Source organism: Ammospiza caudacuta, chromosome 8 (assembly GCF_027887145.1).
Source record: "Ammospiza caudacuta isolate bAmmCau1 chromosome 8, bAmmCau1.pri, whole genome shotgun sequence".
In the NCBI taxonomy this organism is placed as follows: domain Eukaryota; kingdom Metazoa; phylum Chordata; class Aves; order Passeriformes; family Passerellidae; genus Ammospiza; species Ammospiza caudacuta.
In genome coordinates, this window is record NC_080600.1 from 33,585,663 (window position 1) to 33,602,178 (window position 16,516).

General features: G+C 42.3%; 1 protein-coding gene across 1 annotated transcript in view; it reads right to left on the reverse strand.

Moving 5' to 3' along the window:
* ADCY5 (adenylate cyclase 5) overlaps positions 1-16,516 on the reverse strand; it is a 201,494-nt gene that overhangs the window by 18,266 nt on the left and 166,712 nt on the right. The window contains exons 9-12 of the mRNA XM_058809156.1: positions 12,457-12,479; positions 7,962-8,106; positions 6,238-6,335; positions 3,441-3,528 (exon numbers count right to left, since the gene is read on the reverse strand). Of these exons, the coding sequence (XP_058665139.1) occupies positions 3,441-3,528; positions 6,238-6,335; positions 7,962-8,106; positions 12,457-12,479 (354 nt within the window). The remainder of the gene's footprint in view (positions 1-3,440; positions 3,529-6,237; positions 6,336-7,961; positions 8,107-12,456; positions 12,480-16,516) is intronic.

Consider the following 16,516-nt stretch of genomic DNA (forward strand, 5'->3'; position numbering starts at 1 on the left):
CATAACCTCCAGTCATTTGCATGATGAAATTACTCTAAAGAAAGTAAACTCCTTGGAACAACAGCTGATGTAGGACAGAAGAGAAATATTTCTTCTTTTTGTCTTCTTAACATCTAGTGTGGGTATGGAAAACTGCTTAGATAATTGCTGTTATGTTGTAAGATGAGGTCTTTAAGGTCTGATTTTTCAATTTGTAATAAAAGCCTTTGAGTCATTTTGAAGTACATTAAGATGCTTCTGCAGTAAAAGACAACATCTCCAGGCAACTTGATGTTGCAAGTCCATTTCTGTAACTTATTTCACAGTGATTTATTAGTCTATTAAAAAAGTACAGTTTTCAGAGGGTTTTATTTTCCTGATTGAGACAAAAAACCCAAATGCTTTAGGAACATCTAGACCAGCTTTTGGAGGCAAAGAATGTGATTGGCAAGCTACACCTATGTAGAGCTACAGAAAAGCTTATTTTCTCATAAAGGATAACTTGAAATTTCTCTCCTGTGTTCTCCCAGAACCATGCAAGAAGTTGAATTCCACACAGCAGTGTAGATACCAGAAGTTAAAGGATTTTAAGAAAAAACCACAAACTTGATAAGTTAGTAGCAAAACAGATGTCTGTCAGCAGAGTATTTGAGAAGGGACCCTGGTTCCCATGACCTTAGACTCTACTGGGAAGGGACACCACCTCACAGTGGCCAAGACTTCATGGAGCATCAAAGCAAAGAACTGGAACTCTCTTGTTTATTACAGCTGAAGAAACTTGGAAAGCCAAGCTGGCTGTGCTGGCAGTTCCAGGATCAACTTCTAGTCCGTGGAGAATTTTATAGTGGAAGATAATAATGACAGCAAAAGAAAATAAAACATGATCAAGCTGTTCAGAACAAGCCTGCTGGCCACTGTCAAAGGCAGAGCTGGGGAGGCCAAACAGGGAGGGGAAATCTCACATGAAAGCTGGAAAGAGGAAGAAAAAAGAGACACTTATCATGCAACAGCACAGCAAACAGGCAAAAGTTGTGCTTATGCTGGTGTCCTGGGGTGAACACCTGCTTTCCAACTTCATGTGGAATGAACCACTGGTATTTAAAACACATGCTCTCCTCTCCCACATCTGAGTGTGAAACAAAACAAACAATGCTGACATCTCTGTCTTTAGGGGTTTCATCTGAAGGATCTGCAAAACTGCCTTCCTTCTGCAGGTGTGTGTTTCCTGGAGCAATGAGGAGTACAGAAATAAAATAACACCCCTTATCCAAGGGCTGGGTAAACTCACTGCTTAAAAATCAAAGACTTGAAACACAAAGATGTTGTTCTGGATGACAGAAGTGGGCTGCAGCTATTAGGAGCTGCTGCCATCAGACATGGAGCTGACAAGCTAGAAGTACCTGTTCCCTAAACAAGCCATCTCATAATCAGGTGTTGTCAGCAGAGGCTAATTTGGAGCACTAAGAAGAGGTAATCAGAAAGGAACCTGAGCTAGAAGGCTCAATATTTTCAATATTTGCAATCTCTGCAGAGAAGCCACACTGGATGTCATACGTGAGTATGTTGTGGGGATGAAAACTCACTGCTGGAAATGTCAGGGGCTTCAGAAAATCCCATTAAATTCTGATGTTATTCTGAATTCCCTCTGATGTCTTGTGCATCCAGAGCCTATGCACTGAGGCAAAGCCAGCCTAGAAACAGTTGGAGGCACCACTGAACAGACCTACAGACCTCTTCTAGAGGAATTTGGAAGATCAAGACAAAGAAAGCAAGAATGAAATCTGCCTAACATCCCAGGGACTGAAAAGTCCTGTGTGCCTTTTAAATTCATCAGTAATTAAGACCAGCAATAATTTTAACCAAAAAGCCCAAACCATAACCAGAGGATTTGAATGATGACAGAAGAACTGAGTGCTGCTGTCAGGATGTGGCAGTGGCCTGTAAATGCCACTGGGTGACAAACAGCTCTGAGCCTTGGATCAGGCAGCTGGGGTGCTCCAGGGCTCCAGGGCTCCCCCAGCTCCTGTCCCAGCAGAACCAGGAACCTGGGGTGGCCCTGCTTGGCTGGCAGAGTGCTGGGATGGTGCTGCCAGAGACCTGCAGCACGAAATTCCCAAGTTCACTGTGGCTGTGAACTGTGAACTGAATCTTGTCACATTGGTGGTTAATTAACTGCTAATCACATGAACTGCTGACACCTGTTTACAAATGGATGACTTTCAGTAGCATCCTCAAGTGCAATGGACACAGCAAGTACAACCAGGCATCTGTTGGGTACCATACAGGGCACCCAAGCCTTCCTATCAGCAGTGTTATTTCTGACTCTGCTTCTCATTGCTGGTAAACAAGCCCAACCAATGGGATGCTGCACTTAGAAACTAGGCTCCCTTTAATATTGTCATAAGGCCAAAGGAAACCCTGTGAGTGAGTCGTTAACTTCAAATAGAAGTTGAAGATTCTGTCACTGGGAACACTCTGCAGCTCTCATTATATGAGAAAGCAAGGCTTAATTTCCAAATTTAACTTAAAAAAAAATCAAAAAGACATGTAAGGTGCAAGTCTGTCAAGAGCACCCACATTCAACTGTTGAAAATGGCACAGAGAAGATAATTAAAGTGAGACAAATCATCTGCCTGACATTATCCATTACCCCACTGTTTCTTCTGCTGGAAACATAATGCTACTGAGCTATTTTATTTCAGGCACTGAGGAACAAAGCTAAGCTTGGGCTAAGGAACCCGAATCTGAGTGTGTTCCATGTTCAGACACTTCTAGGCTAGAAGGATCCCTAAACCTGAAACACATCCATGTTTTTAATAGGAACACCTTTGAGTGAAATGGATGAGCACAGCACCCTTCCCACAGTGCTCAGTGCCAGTTTACCACAGGCTGACAACAAGAATTAATATGTTTTTGGACTTCACACAATGTATTTATTTTCTGATCAAAGGCAGCTACAAGAAAGAGCCCAGCGAATGTTGGAAGCTCTGTACACTCATGTGAGAAAGGCTGATAAAATTCTATATGTTTATGGCTTTTACTTCCCTCCAGGACATTTTTCCTTGATGATATTCTGCTTCTGATTATCTGCCTACCCAAACAGGCATATGCAGCAGGGGCCAGCACACAGGCAACGCTGCAGGAAGTTTACAGGGAGGAAATGAATGGTCAGGGCTTGGTCCCACATTGGAAAATGTGCTCTTCTGATATCAATATGAGAGTGTCTGCAGGGGACTTAATAGACATGCAGATCCACAGAGTGATTACTTCTTGCTGAGCTACAGAGATGCCAGCCCTAGCATCTGTTTGCAGTTCATTCTGCCTTATCAAAGGCTTTTTCTGTAACCCTTATCACATAGTGTGGAAAGGATGGCTAACAAAACACACTCTGTTAGCTGAAGAAGCAGATTGCTGATCTGGTTATCTTATGCAGAGGACTACAAAGAAACCACAGTACTCACCTTTACACAGGAGTAAATGACTGACACAAACACCACCGTGGTCAGGATCAGGAAACAGGTCAGGAAAAAACCCAGCATAAATGTAGAGCTGAAATCAAAGAGAGGTTTGGTTGGTTTTGTTTTGTTTTTTAAATGCACATTGTGTAGAATAGCTGCAGCTCTGCTCTCCAGAACACATTTGTACAAGCTATGACACACTGCACAGGCTTTCCAATTAGGATAGCTGTGGGAGACACGAGGTGCCTGGAATACCAACAGACCCTCTGGCCTATTTACAATTATTCAGACAGGCTGCAGAACAGAGAATGCTGCATCTTTTACAGCAATCACCTTCCTGCTGGGGTGACAGAGGTGGGACTGAAACACATTTCGTGCACTAGAGGAGGTGACAGAAGAACTTGTTGTGGCAGGTCAGCCCCCAGCTGGCTGTGGGCAGGGCACCCCTGGGAAGGAAGGCAGGCTGAGTGCTGAGGTGCAGCTGGGTGGGAATAATCTCAGTGGGAATGGCTTCCTGTCTTGCACAGGGAATGTCTGTGCAGCACCACTCTCTGTGCTCTGTCTGGTGCTGGGATGTGAGCAAGCACAGCATAAGGATAGTCAGGGATAACAGCCTTATCTTGGCCAGCCTGAGAGGTTCCTGCTCCTCCCAACTTTGAAGTACAAAGAGGATTCCAGGGCCAACTTTGTTCTGTGAATTTTCATCTGTTTTCCTCACAAAGAGATTCAACACCAATATCCCAGTGATTGGTCTCAGTGTGACAGGATAGGCCTCCTCCCAGGAGTCAGCCTTGTTCATAATCTAAAGGAAGTACTCTTGCAATGTGACATTGAGGGCAACAACACCAAAGCCAGCTGTTCTCTGTGTTCTCTCGTGACTACTAGGATAATTGTACTTGCTAATTCTCTGTTTGAGCATTTTTTTAAATTCCTTAAAGCAATTCTTCTTTATCCTAATAAATTGACACTGACATTCTGTCTCTATTTCAAATTCTGATTCCACGGTGTGTCTTTCATGAAGCTCTGATGGTGACACATATGCACCTGTGGTTTCACTTGGTGTTCAATAAAAGACCAAAGCTATGCAGCTGAAATATAAGGAGAAGCAAAGCAAAAGGTGAAGGGAAGTGTATCTGACCTACAGTTAAAATATAAGATTTTATTTACTCTTGAACCAAACAGACAGGCCAGGCTGACTAAGGACACTTCAGAACTTGCAAAAAAAAAAAAAACCAAATAAACAACCACCCTCCTTATGGGCAGCATGGGAGAAGACTGAACAGCACAACATTTACACCACACTGCCATAAGGGATGGCTCCTGCATAATACAAAGGAGGCAGCCATATGGCTGCCACACATGAGAAATTGTCAAGTTGTCATTTAAATGTTAAACTGGGTTTTATGGAAACAGCATAGGGGCTGCTTAGGGAGCTTGATGAGCAACACAGGGCTGGTAGAGGGCCTCTGCAGGTGTGAAGTTATCACAGCAATATTTAGAAGTCCAAAGTGTAAGCCACTGTTAAATTAGTTACTCTCAGAGAACATTTTTGGATGTAATTAACATTGCATTAATTGCTAAGAATTATCTAGTTCCAATTTTGAGCCTCTTTCAGCTTCACTTGCAGTTTCCCAAAGCAGACCTGTCTGTTTACATTGTGCATTTGTCCTGATGTTGTTTCGCTGATTCAATCCTTCTGTGAGCACTTGTGCCTGGGAGAGTGAATGATAAACATCAGACTATGTGTTATTTCTGTGACCTTCTGAATATCTGATCCGAACACTGCAAACCAGTCTCCAGCCTAAAAAGAGTGGTGGGAACAGACATAGAAAACAGTTGTGATGGCACAAAATAGTGCTGGAGCTCTCTTTAGGGACAATTTTTTGTCTTGTAAGGAAGATAAATTTGGAGCCTTTTCATAGCTTCTGCGATCTTGTTCTTCAGTTTAAAAATTACTCTAAATTTATTTCCAACACAGCATTGCTCAGTGAATGGTGTATTATTGCTACTAAACCAGATTATAGGAAATACCCACATGCTGTAATTTTAAGTGACTTTTAAAGAACTCTTTGAGAAGTCCCATTTCTGCAGAGCTCACTCACTGCTGGAAGAGATTTAGTGAGTTGAGCTGTGCCTTGCAGGCAAAGCTGCAGACCAGTGCAGTGGGCCAAGAGCACTGTGCCCCATAGCCCTGAGGAGCTTTTGCCATTCTTGCCAGGGAAAAGAAATGACAGCAACCCTGAAACCTGGAGTGAGCCACAAGCTCAGGCATGTGCAGCTCAATCTCCTCTCTATCTCTTCTCTTGCCCAGCTGCTCTGAGTCCAGAAGAATAAATGTATGAGAGATTATCCTCCTTTGCAAAGCAGATCCTGAGACTCAGTGCTCTGAGCAATGAGGCTGTGATGGGTTTCCACCTCCCTGTCCCAATGTGTTTAGACAAGAGGGCAGCCCAGACTTGTGCTGTGAGTGTGTGCTATGCCTTGGTAGCCAGTCCTTCCTACTCAGTGATATTTGTTTTCCACAGGCTTATAAATGTGCTGAACTGAATTTCCTAAGACCAAGGTAAATTATAAGAGAAATCACTTTGGGGAAACAGAAATCCTCACATGCCAGTGAAGAGGTTTTAATCTGCACTAGAAATGGGTAAAACAATAAGCACCATGCATCACTTGAGCATGAATTATTTAAGGATTTTTGTCTTCCCCTTGGAGTTCTGAATTTTCAAGGAAAAAACAAAGAAAAGTAGGCTGGAATAGAGGAGGGGAGCAGATGGGAACAAAGGGATGAACGGGTACTCACTGTGGCACGATTATGATTTGAACAAAGCAGATGAAGAGGAAGACTAGGGAGGCACAAGCCACATAGGCTCCAAACCTGTCATCCACCTGCTTGGAGTACTGCAAAAAAACCACAGTTATTATGTTAGTGGGAAATATGACTGGCTGCCATAAAAAACTTCTTACTTGGCTTTTGTCTAGGTCCTTGGAAAGCAGTGCTGGTATAAAACAACATTCCCAGCTCCCCTTCTCTCCCAGGCAATCTGTAAGGGCAAGAACAGGCCCAAAGGCCAGGGCAGAAACCCACAGAGCTGGGTGAAGAGAGGATTCACCAGCTGCCCCTTGCACGAGAGGAACAGAAATGCATTATCTGGGACCAAGATTCTAGGTCACTGTCATCAGACCTAAACTTCTCGCATGGGAAGTTTCCTCCAAGAGGGACAAATGCTGCTGATGAGAAAACCTTGCATTTGTGCAGATGACTTATTCTAATGGCAGTGCAAGGCTGCTGTGCTTGTCACACAGTCACTCCTTCCAGCTTCTTGTCATCGTATCAGCCACGTGGGAGCTGCACCCCATTCCCAGAGATGCTTTCTTTAGCTTGGAGCTCAGTTCTCAGCACAGACCATATCAGTGTTTGAACCACAAAATAAAAGGTGCTCTGAACAGGTGAACTGCTGATTTCCCTAGCAGTTTTCAGGTATAAAATTGAAGAGGAGGAGTGGGGGGAAATTACATGCTCGAGCTTTTTTCCAGTCCCACACTGATTCATTGAACAGCTGTAAATCCTCAAAAGCTCTGCTTTTGTAATAGGTAGTCATTCTTGTCAAGGAAAGACCATTTCTAAATAAAATTATAAAATAATTAGTGCAGACTTATTATGAAGTGTTTTCCATGGAATAACGAGTTTAACCCACAGACCACTCAAGCATCCTAAGGATATGTGCTTGAATAAAAAATGAAAGAAAAAAAGGATCACTTCCTTTGTGCAATTAAACCCATCATTTCTCATGGTACCTTTAATAATGTCATCCAGGTACCTCTAGACTTAGAAATTAGACTTGGAAATTTAACTTTGCAGCCATCTAGAGCTGATGATAATGGATAGTCTCTACTATATAGTCAGGGATAGTCTCTACTATATAGTCTTTGCCTGACAGCAATATCTAAAACCAGATCAGGATGAAATCAACTGCTCATGAGCTTGAGGTGTGTTACTCCCCTTTCTCACATTTGTGGGATAGAGAACTATTTCTTGCTTAAAATGGGCTCCTAAAAATATCCAGAGTACAGACTGCATCCCAATGAGCCCTAATAGTACTTGGGGCTCTATGGGGACAAAGGCAGAGGAGTCCCTCCAGAGGAGCTTAGGTAGGCTGAAATGGGTTTCTCCAGTGATTTGAAGGAGATAAGGGGTGACTGCAATCTCAGTTTGGAGTCTCAAAGTCAGAGAAAAAAAACCTGGTTTATTCTGGATTCCCTTTACTGCTTATCACTGCACATTCATGTGTGTCTGATAGAAATGACTTTCCTGGCCAGTGCTCCCTTCAGCTGACTGTGATTCTTTTACGACAAGTTATATTAAAGTTTCCGTGAAGAAGCATGGATTTTTTAAAATCACAACCCCACCTCCAGCACCCAAACTATAGCTTAAACCCTAGATATAACAGCCTGACCTTCTGCAGGAGGATAAAAACTCCTAACAAGCCTGGCTGACCCACTGCAATGGTTTCTGGACAGCGTTACCTTTTTCTCCAGGTCAGGCTCCCTGAATGTTAAGAGGAATTTGCGCACGTGCTCCGAGCGTAACCGATCGATGCTTCTGGCGTCGATGGCCCGGCCCAGAAACTCATCCACTTCATCCTCTGGGTTCATGCTCTCCTGGGTGCTCCTGGGGATGCCATGGAAAGGGAGCACAAGAGCACAAGATGATTTCTGCCTCTGCACTGTGTGTTATTGCAGTGCATAATGAGCTAGAGGTTAATGGCATTTTGCTCCAGCTGGGAAAGGGACTGGGAGCAGAGAGGGAGTGGTACCAGCTCTAGAGGTCACTGCCAGTCCCAAGTCATTACTACAAGGCTTCTATTTATTTGTCCTGTCTCTATACTACATTCCTTGCACTCAGGTCTCATTTCCATCCCTCATTATCTAAAACCACTGGGTAGCCTCCTTCCCCTTGTCCTCTGACTTATGCTTCCCTTCACTGCTCTACTGCTGTAGCTGTTAGTGCCTGCACTGAAAAAAATGATTTATGCCTCCAGTCATATTTCATGCTTTCTAATAACAATTTCTGTAAATATTATTAAGAAAATTTCCAAACTTGAACAATTTTCCCTTTTTGAGAAAAAATTGTTTACAGAACAAATATTTGAGGAAAAAATGTGGCCTGACTCCCCTTCACACAGTTCACTTATGAGTATAAAGCATAAAACAGAAAGAAAAATCTGTTCACAAGATATTTACTAAAGGAAAGGTTGCAGAAGAAAAAGGCAACAGAAAAAAAATACAAATTTGATTCTACTTTCTAAATATGTGGAACAAGATTATAATATTTTGTGCCACTGTTTTTCTGAATCTCTGTGTAGCTAGAGAAAAATGAAGCTGATTTTCAAAAACTGTTGAGAAAAAAATAACACTGTAAACTTAATTGTCCTGAGGCGTTTTGCACTGAGGATGAGGAAACCCGAAGCACCTCCCCAGATTCTAGTTATTTTTAAAATCTAACAGTATTTTAATGACTTGATGCTGTCACTTTAATGGCCTGCCCTCAGACAAGCTATAGGCAGAAATTAAAATCTAATCCTGATGTGCTGTTTTTCTGCTCTGCTTGCATGATTGCCCAGGTTATACCCAGGGATTGCCAATAGTTATCCACTGGAATATGCTCCTCCCTTGCACAAGGGTATATTGCCGCAGAAAACTATTTCTGTGTGCAAATCCCAGGGTGCCACAGCAACCCTGGGCTCCTGCTGTGTGACCCTCCCCAGCTCTGGAGGAAAAATCCTGGGGTCTGACAAGCACGATGAAAAGCTACTCTGCTTTATTTCCCTGTTTCATTTGTACTGCACCAGAGCACACAATGCACCCTGTGTTGCAGCCAGCAGGCTCCCACAGGTAAGGCTGTGCTGGAAAGCAGCTCACAAATCAGATTGTGCCTCTGTTTTAAAAGTTAAAGGTCCCTTTCCAAAAGGAAGGCTCTTTCAAAGCTTTCTGCAAAACTGGATCAGATTTTAAGAAGAAGACAAAAATAAATCAGGTCTTTCTGCTCATTTCCATTCTACCACTCCTTGACCCAGCTAGCAAGCTAAATGTGTCTGCTCCTTACCTGGGTCATGACAGCACAGCAGTGGCATCTACTCAGTGGCCATACAGCAGTTACAAGCCTAGTTTTCTCAAGGTCCAATCTCTATTTTAGTCAACCTTAGTATCAAAGGGGTTGGGGGAAAGAGTTTTTTATTTTGGGGCTCTAGAAGTTATTTAGTTCCTAGAAATTCATATAATCAGCTTTGCAAATAAAAGTGGTTTTTTTCCTACAAGGTCAGGACATTCAATTTACTTCCTCAGAGGAAGTACATCTGCTTGAGCATTCAAGGGGATGCTGCTTTGCTTCACTCAGTCCTTGCAGCGTCTTCTGGGCTCATAAAAACGAGCAAGGAAATCATTAGGCTTTGTATTTACAGAATGCCTTCCAAGGCCCTGTGAGTTTGTACACACTGGGGCCATTCCCATTTCCCCGCTCCGCACACAGGATGCGCTCTGCGCTGCAACCCAGCCCAGGGGCAGCTCAGCAGCTGGCAAAGAGCACTCACATTTCCAGTTCCAGTCTCAAGAACCTGCCTGCTTGGTGTCCACTTCAGCTGCCTGCAGGTCTGTACTAGGTTGTTTTACTGCTCAGGGTGTTTCTAACACTACAGTAAGCTCCAAGCTTGCAGGCTGTGTGGAGTTACCCCTGCAGGTTTGAAATTGCCTTGCTGGGACATTGGCAGTGGGCAGCCACCCTCACACAGACTGCAGGGAAGCTCAGTCACCTCGCACAGCCTCAGCTGTTCAGGTGACTTTCACAGCCCATTGTACCCAAGCTAAATTACAGTGCAGCAAGTTGGGGTACATTTGCATAAATGTAATTTTAAATTGGCATACTAAAGTTCCCAGTTCTAAGGAGTGCCCTGGAGGCAGTGCCTGTAAGTCAGAGCTGAGCTACTGCCACAGATTAATGAAATTCATATGTCAAAATGCCTTTTGATATAGTATGGTTGATGGAGGGGAGGGTGGAATGAGGATTTCAGGCTGCCATGACACTTCCAAAAACACATCCTAAAAGCAGTGCTGAGGTTTCATCAAATGTAGCCAACAGAAAATTGTGTCAAGGGACAGAACAGCACAAACAAGAGCTTGTAGCAACTTTTTCAAATGTGAATGCTACCAATTAACCCAGAGATTCTGGCTTCAGAGTGGTCCAAAAATGTGCTGCTGATTTAATTACTCTCTGCCAATGCAGAGTGTGACCACTGCCAAAACTACATGTGTGCCATAATTTTAAATGCTTCATGCTTAGGTTGAGTAACTAAACCTGCACTCATGCACATGAGGTTTGGTCCTGTTTTCAGGGATGTGTGCTGCCCACGTCTTCCCTTGCTGCCAGACAAAAGTATTGACCCTAAGTATTTCTGCACATGAAGGAACTGCCTCAGGACCTGACATGGTTTAGATATCTAATTTTAACCATTCTCACCATGAACATACTCTGCTAGAGATTTATTTTTGCCAAATCTTTGTACTTGAGTTAAACAGATTTCTGGATAAAGAGAACCAGAGGCAAGTAGTAGCTTCTTTTGGTACTGAACAGCAATGCAAAAATCCTGAAATCTGTATAATAAGCTGGTGCCACCGTGAGTGAGACAGCTCAGCTATTGTAACAGCCCAAGGAACTTTTCAAACTATAGGATGGAGAACAGAGATTATGGCCCTTGGAGCAACAGAGGAGATGCTGCTCCTCAGCTGTTGGGTGGCTCTGCTGAGGACCAGCACTGAGGCAGCTGATTTCTGTGTTTTCTAGCAGAAACTATGAGGAAAAATACTATTTCATGAGGGATACTGAAAATTTCTGTATTCCTATGAATTATTTTGTTGTAATCTGTTAACTCTTTTCAACATCAATGGAGCTTCCCAACATCCCTGGATACAACAGGAAACAGTGAACAGTGGCACTAGAGAGACATCCCAGGGTGCACAGAGCTAAATATCACAAAAAAACAGTTTGCAGGGAAGGGCAAGGGAAGGAGAGAATGACTCTTAATATTGCCAGGTTCAAACTTATCACTTTCCATTTATGCAGCTGCTCTCCACCATAATGTGAATTTTCCCACAGCTGGATGCCTAGAGCTCACAGAAGCATTTACCTGTCCCAGCTCACAGAAATCCATTCAGCCTGAGAAACATGACAAAGAGCAACAGCAACATAATTTAGGCATCAGTCTCCTCTACTGTTGCCTGACTCGCTCTAAGCAAGTTTGTAATTAATGCCATTCAGCAGGACTGAACATGAAATTATTCTAAACAACTTCAACACAGGAAATGCTTTTGTTGTGTCCAGTTGTAGAAGTTAAAACGTGAATGTGCTTGGGTTTTTTCCTCTAAAGGTAAATTTTCAAAATATCACTCTCATTAAATTGTTTTAATAATTTCTCTAAAGTTCTCTAGGAAAAAAAATGAAAATGCTGCTAAAATTTGGCTATATTTTAGACCACTAAACTTTGAATTTACTTTTTCAAACAAGTTATAATTTCTGAGTTTATTTTTATATGTAGAAATAAGTAATATGCAATAATGAGTAATATAAAATATAAACAAACTCAGAAATTATACAGGCATTTCAATACACACATAAACCCTTCTTATTGGAAATGTCCAACACTTGTATATACTTTAGAGGAAGATTTTGTCTTGGGTTATTTTCAAAGAGTAGAGATTATTTGGGGCAAGGGGAAATGCAGCAAAAGCATTTTAATTATAAAAGCAAGTTAGAAGCACCAAACAAATAAATGTTTTGAGGGCAGTGGCTGTTCTGAATGCACATCAGTCAATCCTGTGCCCTCAGCTGGCTGTCCCTCCAGGACAAACCTCTGGGGAGCCCAAGCATTATTTTTGGCTTCCGGGCATCAATTTTTGTCCTGTTTTAATATGAGAAAAAAATCCCAAACGTGTAAACATAACAGTGTATGACAGAAGTAAATTTGCTTACTTGTCCTTGGGGTCCTCGAAACCCTGAAAGAAAGGAAAAGAGCACAAGGGTGAGCAAACAGGCTGACCTTGAGAACACAAAGCATCCCGGGAACAGATTTCACAGGGGACTTTCCAGGGCACTCATTTGTTAGGTGTGGATGGACAGCTTTTCCCACCCACAACAAAATTTTGTGCAGCCCTGCCAGCGGGCAGACAGAGCAGCTTTGGAAAAACACATTCCTTCAGATATAAATTCTTGGAAGTGCAGATAAAGGAAATGTTTCAGCTGACTGCTGGCACACTTTATTTCAGGTGTCTTCTTTTTAGCAGTCACCATTACAAATGACACAATGGAAATTGTATTGATATTGTAACTGAGGATGTGTTTTGCTTGAAACAAAACTCAGAACAATAACATAAATCAACCCCTGTATTCAACAAGGCTGCATCTCTTTATGTCAGGGCTCAGCTAAGGGCAATGGATGCATTTTGGTTTTCATCTCTGCCAGGGGTTTCCCTGCTCCTCCCCTCATCACATGCACACACAGAACACGTTTTCTTGAATGAGATTTCAGGAATTATTTATATTATTTGCAATGGCCCAAATATTCACAATTCTTTCAGGACCACCTGAATGGATTAAGTATTTATGAGTCATCCATAGTTGTCATGGCTAGAAGGCCTTAGACAAAATTTTATATGGGGGCAAAAGTTTATTTGCTTAGCATTAACATACCTAACAGACCAAATTACATCAAAATTGCCATTTTGCATGGGCTGAAACAAAATGTGCCCTCTGACATCTTGGCTTAAATTTAACTGTAGTTAAGAAAAGTTGTATATTTGACAAATAGGGTCAAATACTAAGGCACAGAGTTTGTACCCTGTGTTCCAAAACATAAAACAAATGTAGCTGGGAGATATGAAGAATTGCTTTTGTTTTTCTCCCAGGGACCTCAGGCCAAAACTGCTCAGGGCACGTGAGGATATTCCAGCTGCTGGACCTGCAGCAGCAGCCATTCTGGGGGCAGCACACTGAAATCCATCCTGACTGTGGAAAATCAAACATCTTTGGGCAAAAGTCTTCCCACAGGGGCCTTGTCCAAAACCATCAGAAACAACAACATTGACCAGATACTAAATGAGAACATATTTTGCCCTTGCAGTGAGTTAGCAGTGTGGCCACATGGCAGAAGGAAAGCCAACACACCAGCTTTGCCAGAGGGAAAAACTGAGGTCTGTCACTCAGGTCAGCAGCCAGGACTGTGATTCACTGAGAGAGCAATTCCCATTTTTGCATACTCTGTTTCAGACTAAAACCACACTCCTAAACAGAAACTGCCACTCCAATTTAACCCATCGAAAATTCAGGTCAAGGAAGTCTCTCAGTCCCATGTCACAGCCACCAGCAGATTCAGTGGGAAGAAGGAAATAATAATGCTGATTAGCATGTTAGCATGGCTAGTTATTCAAGTCAAAAAAAGAAAAGTACTTTCTGATTTCTTGTTAAAGAGTGATCATTCAACTTTTTGTTGGGTGGTTTTTTTCCTTCTTCTTTTGCCTAATTATTTTACAGTTGTCAGAAATATCTGATTGATTTATTTATTTATCCTCTAAGTAATCCTACCACACAGTGCCAAAACTGAAAGCTCACTGATTAATCATGGAGACAAAATGCTCACTAATTTGTCTGGTGTCATTGTCAGTTAGGCTGGGAAAAAAAAACCAAAAAAAGTCAACTGAACATGAATAGCTACCAGCCAAGAAATAAGCAGAGGGAAGGGATGAGAAAACAGCCAGTAGTTTATTAGACAGATATGAAGGTCACTAACTTTTTCAAGCTTAGGCAGTTGGGAACTGGATGACTGACTGCAGTGGGAGAGTCCCCTAAAATGGTCTGATTTTCACCACCAGCTGTGTAACCCTCCATCCCACTGAATTCCTCAAACTAAACACAGATCTCACACTCCTGCCTTTGGGATGCACAAGTTTGAGGACACAGGCTGACCAGGTCAAGTTACTAGAACACCTCAGCAAGCATATCCTCAAAAATTTCCCCAATATTTCAAGTATGGATAATATTTAACTGGCCATTTATATGGGTGAACACTTAACCCATATGGAGTTTGATTCTGCTCTGCTTCTCTCCCTCAGCAAAACTGTTACAAGGAAAGTTTCTAAAATAAAAGAGAATTAATTGATCTGGCTTTTCAATTTACAATACTAAATTGTATTTGAAATTCTGGAAATTATTCTTGATGGTAACACAAATTAAACTGGTGCTTCAAAACTAAAGACCAAAAAAACACATATTTCAAGTAAAGCAGAAAAGAAAAAGACTATCATAATTTCTTTCCTGGATCTTCATTTAACAAGGCTAAATATTTAAGAGTGACTTGAACTTTAATTAGAGAGAATCAGCTTAAAATTAAATGTTGTAGGAACCTGTTTAAGTTAAGCAAATTAAATGATTCACTTCAAACGCACCCATTTCATACTAAAGATTCTTCAAGCAGAATTGCCAAAAATGGAATTGTTCTAGAGAAAGGTCTGTGGGATTATTTTAGGAAGAAAATCCTTAAACACAGCTTATTAAAATCTGGTCATTTATTACAGGATAGCTTTCTTATTTGCACTGGAAGACTTTGCCAGGATATAGAGCAAATACACCTCTAGGACCTGGCTATGACCAAAGCTTTTCCTCCCTCTCCACTAAAGCATCCCTGTTTCACTCACTCACCAAGAAGCCTTTCAGGCAGAGGAGGTGATCAGGTGCTCAGGGTCATGCTGCTCACCCTGCTTTGGGTTGGGAGAGGAATTCCCCCTGGGTTTTGGTTAATGTGCTTTCACCTCTCCCACTCTTGCGGGCATGCTCGGTTCATTGAAGAATTTGCACTTCAGATTATTTCCTTCCCCTTGCACAAGGCTTGAGCACTAATGACATATTGGTCTTTTTTCCTTCTCCCCAGCTGGCAAATAGTTTAGTATCTTCAGGAGTCAGATGTTTTGCTCCAGCCAATGGCTCAGAGTAAGGCCGCTCCCATCAATTGCCATGGTCTGTGTTATACACAGGATAAACACACAACCAAGCCTGCAGGAATAGGGCCTACATGGATTTTTCTTCATTCCTACTCATAATCTGGTAGCCAAAATTCCAAACTCTAGAGAATTATGAGGGGCTAAAGGCACTGTTCAGCACCCCTCATGTGATCCACTGGAGGCTGGACAGCTGGGCTGGGGCTGGGCTCAGCCTGTTTGGGTACTGCTGCACAGATATGTCAAAATTGACATTTCTGCACAAACATATTCAGAAATCTGACCACATTCCCCCCAAAAAGCTGATAAAAATGAGATGCTTGTCATTTAGGAGAGGGAGTGTAAAGGGATAGGAAGAGGAATAACCAATTCCTGGAGTTAAGAATATAAATCCCCTCTTGGCTGCTCATGGATTTGTACCCAGCAGACTGAAACAATGCCAGTGGTTTTCTAGGGAGCTATGAAGAAAAGGCTGGGAATTGTCAGCAGGAGTGAAAATGACAAAAGCGACGATGGCTACAAGAATCAGACAGATATGAATTTGCAGGAGTTCAAGGATAGCTCCATAATCATGATGATAAAGTTGCTCTTGTTCAGGCCAAAATTCCTTCCTTCTGGAAGGGACCATAAGGCATGAGATAGGTCTGACCACAGTACAGTACTAATGGACTGCTGCACATAGGACCTCATGCAAATTTTATTCAGTCTCATTTTAAATATCCCTGATACTGGTGTTTTCCTCGTTCCCCCATGAAGCTGTATTACTCTGCCATCAGATTGCAAAAGCAAAGGTAATAGCATTTAATAATTCCTCTGAGACTAAGACAAGTCCTCTCTTTGACTTCAGGAACAACCTAAATTCAGCTGAATCAACTCCCTTCAAGGCTCTGCTCTTTTGTCTTTTCTACAGGAGATTATTTGAAAAGCTTCATTGTTTTATGGCAGGTCAGGTGACTCAGAATCCACACTGACATCCTCAGTGGGAGCAGATGTGCAGGAGGAAGAAAAGAGGGAATATTACTGCCTCAGTCCCTATGGCCCCT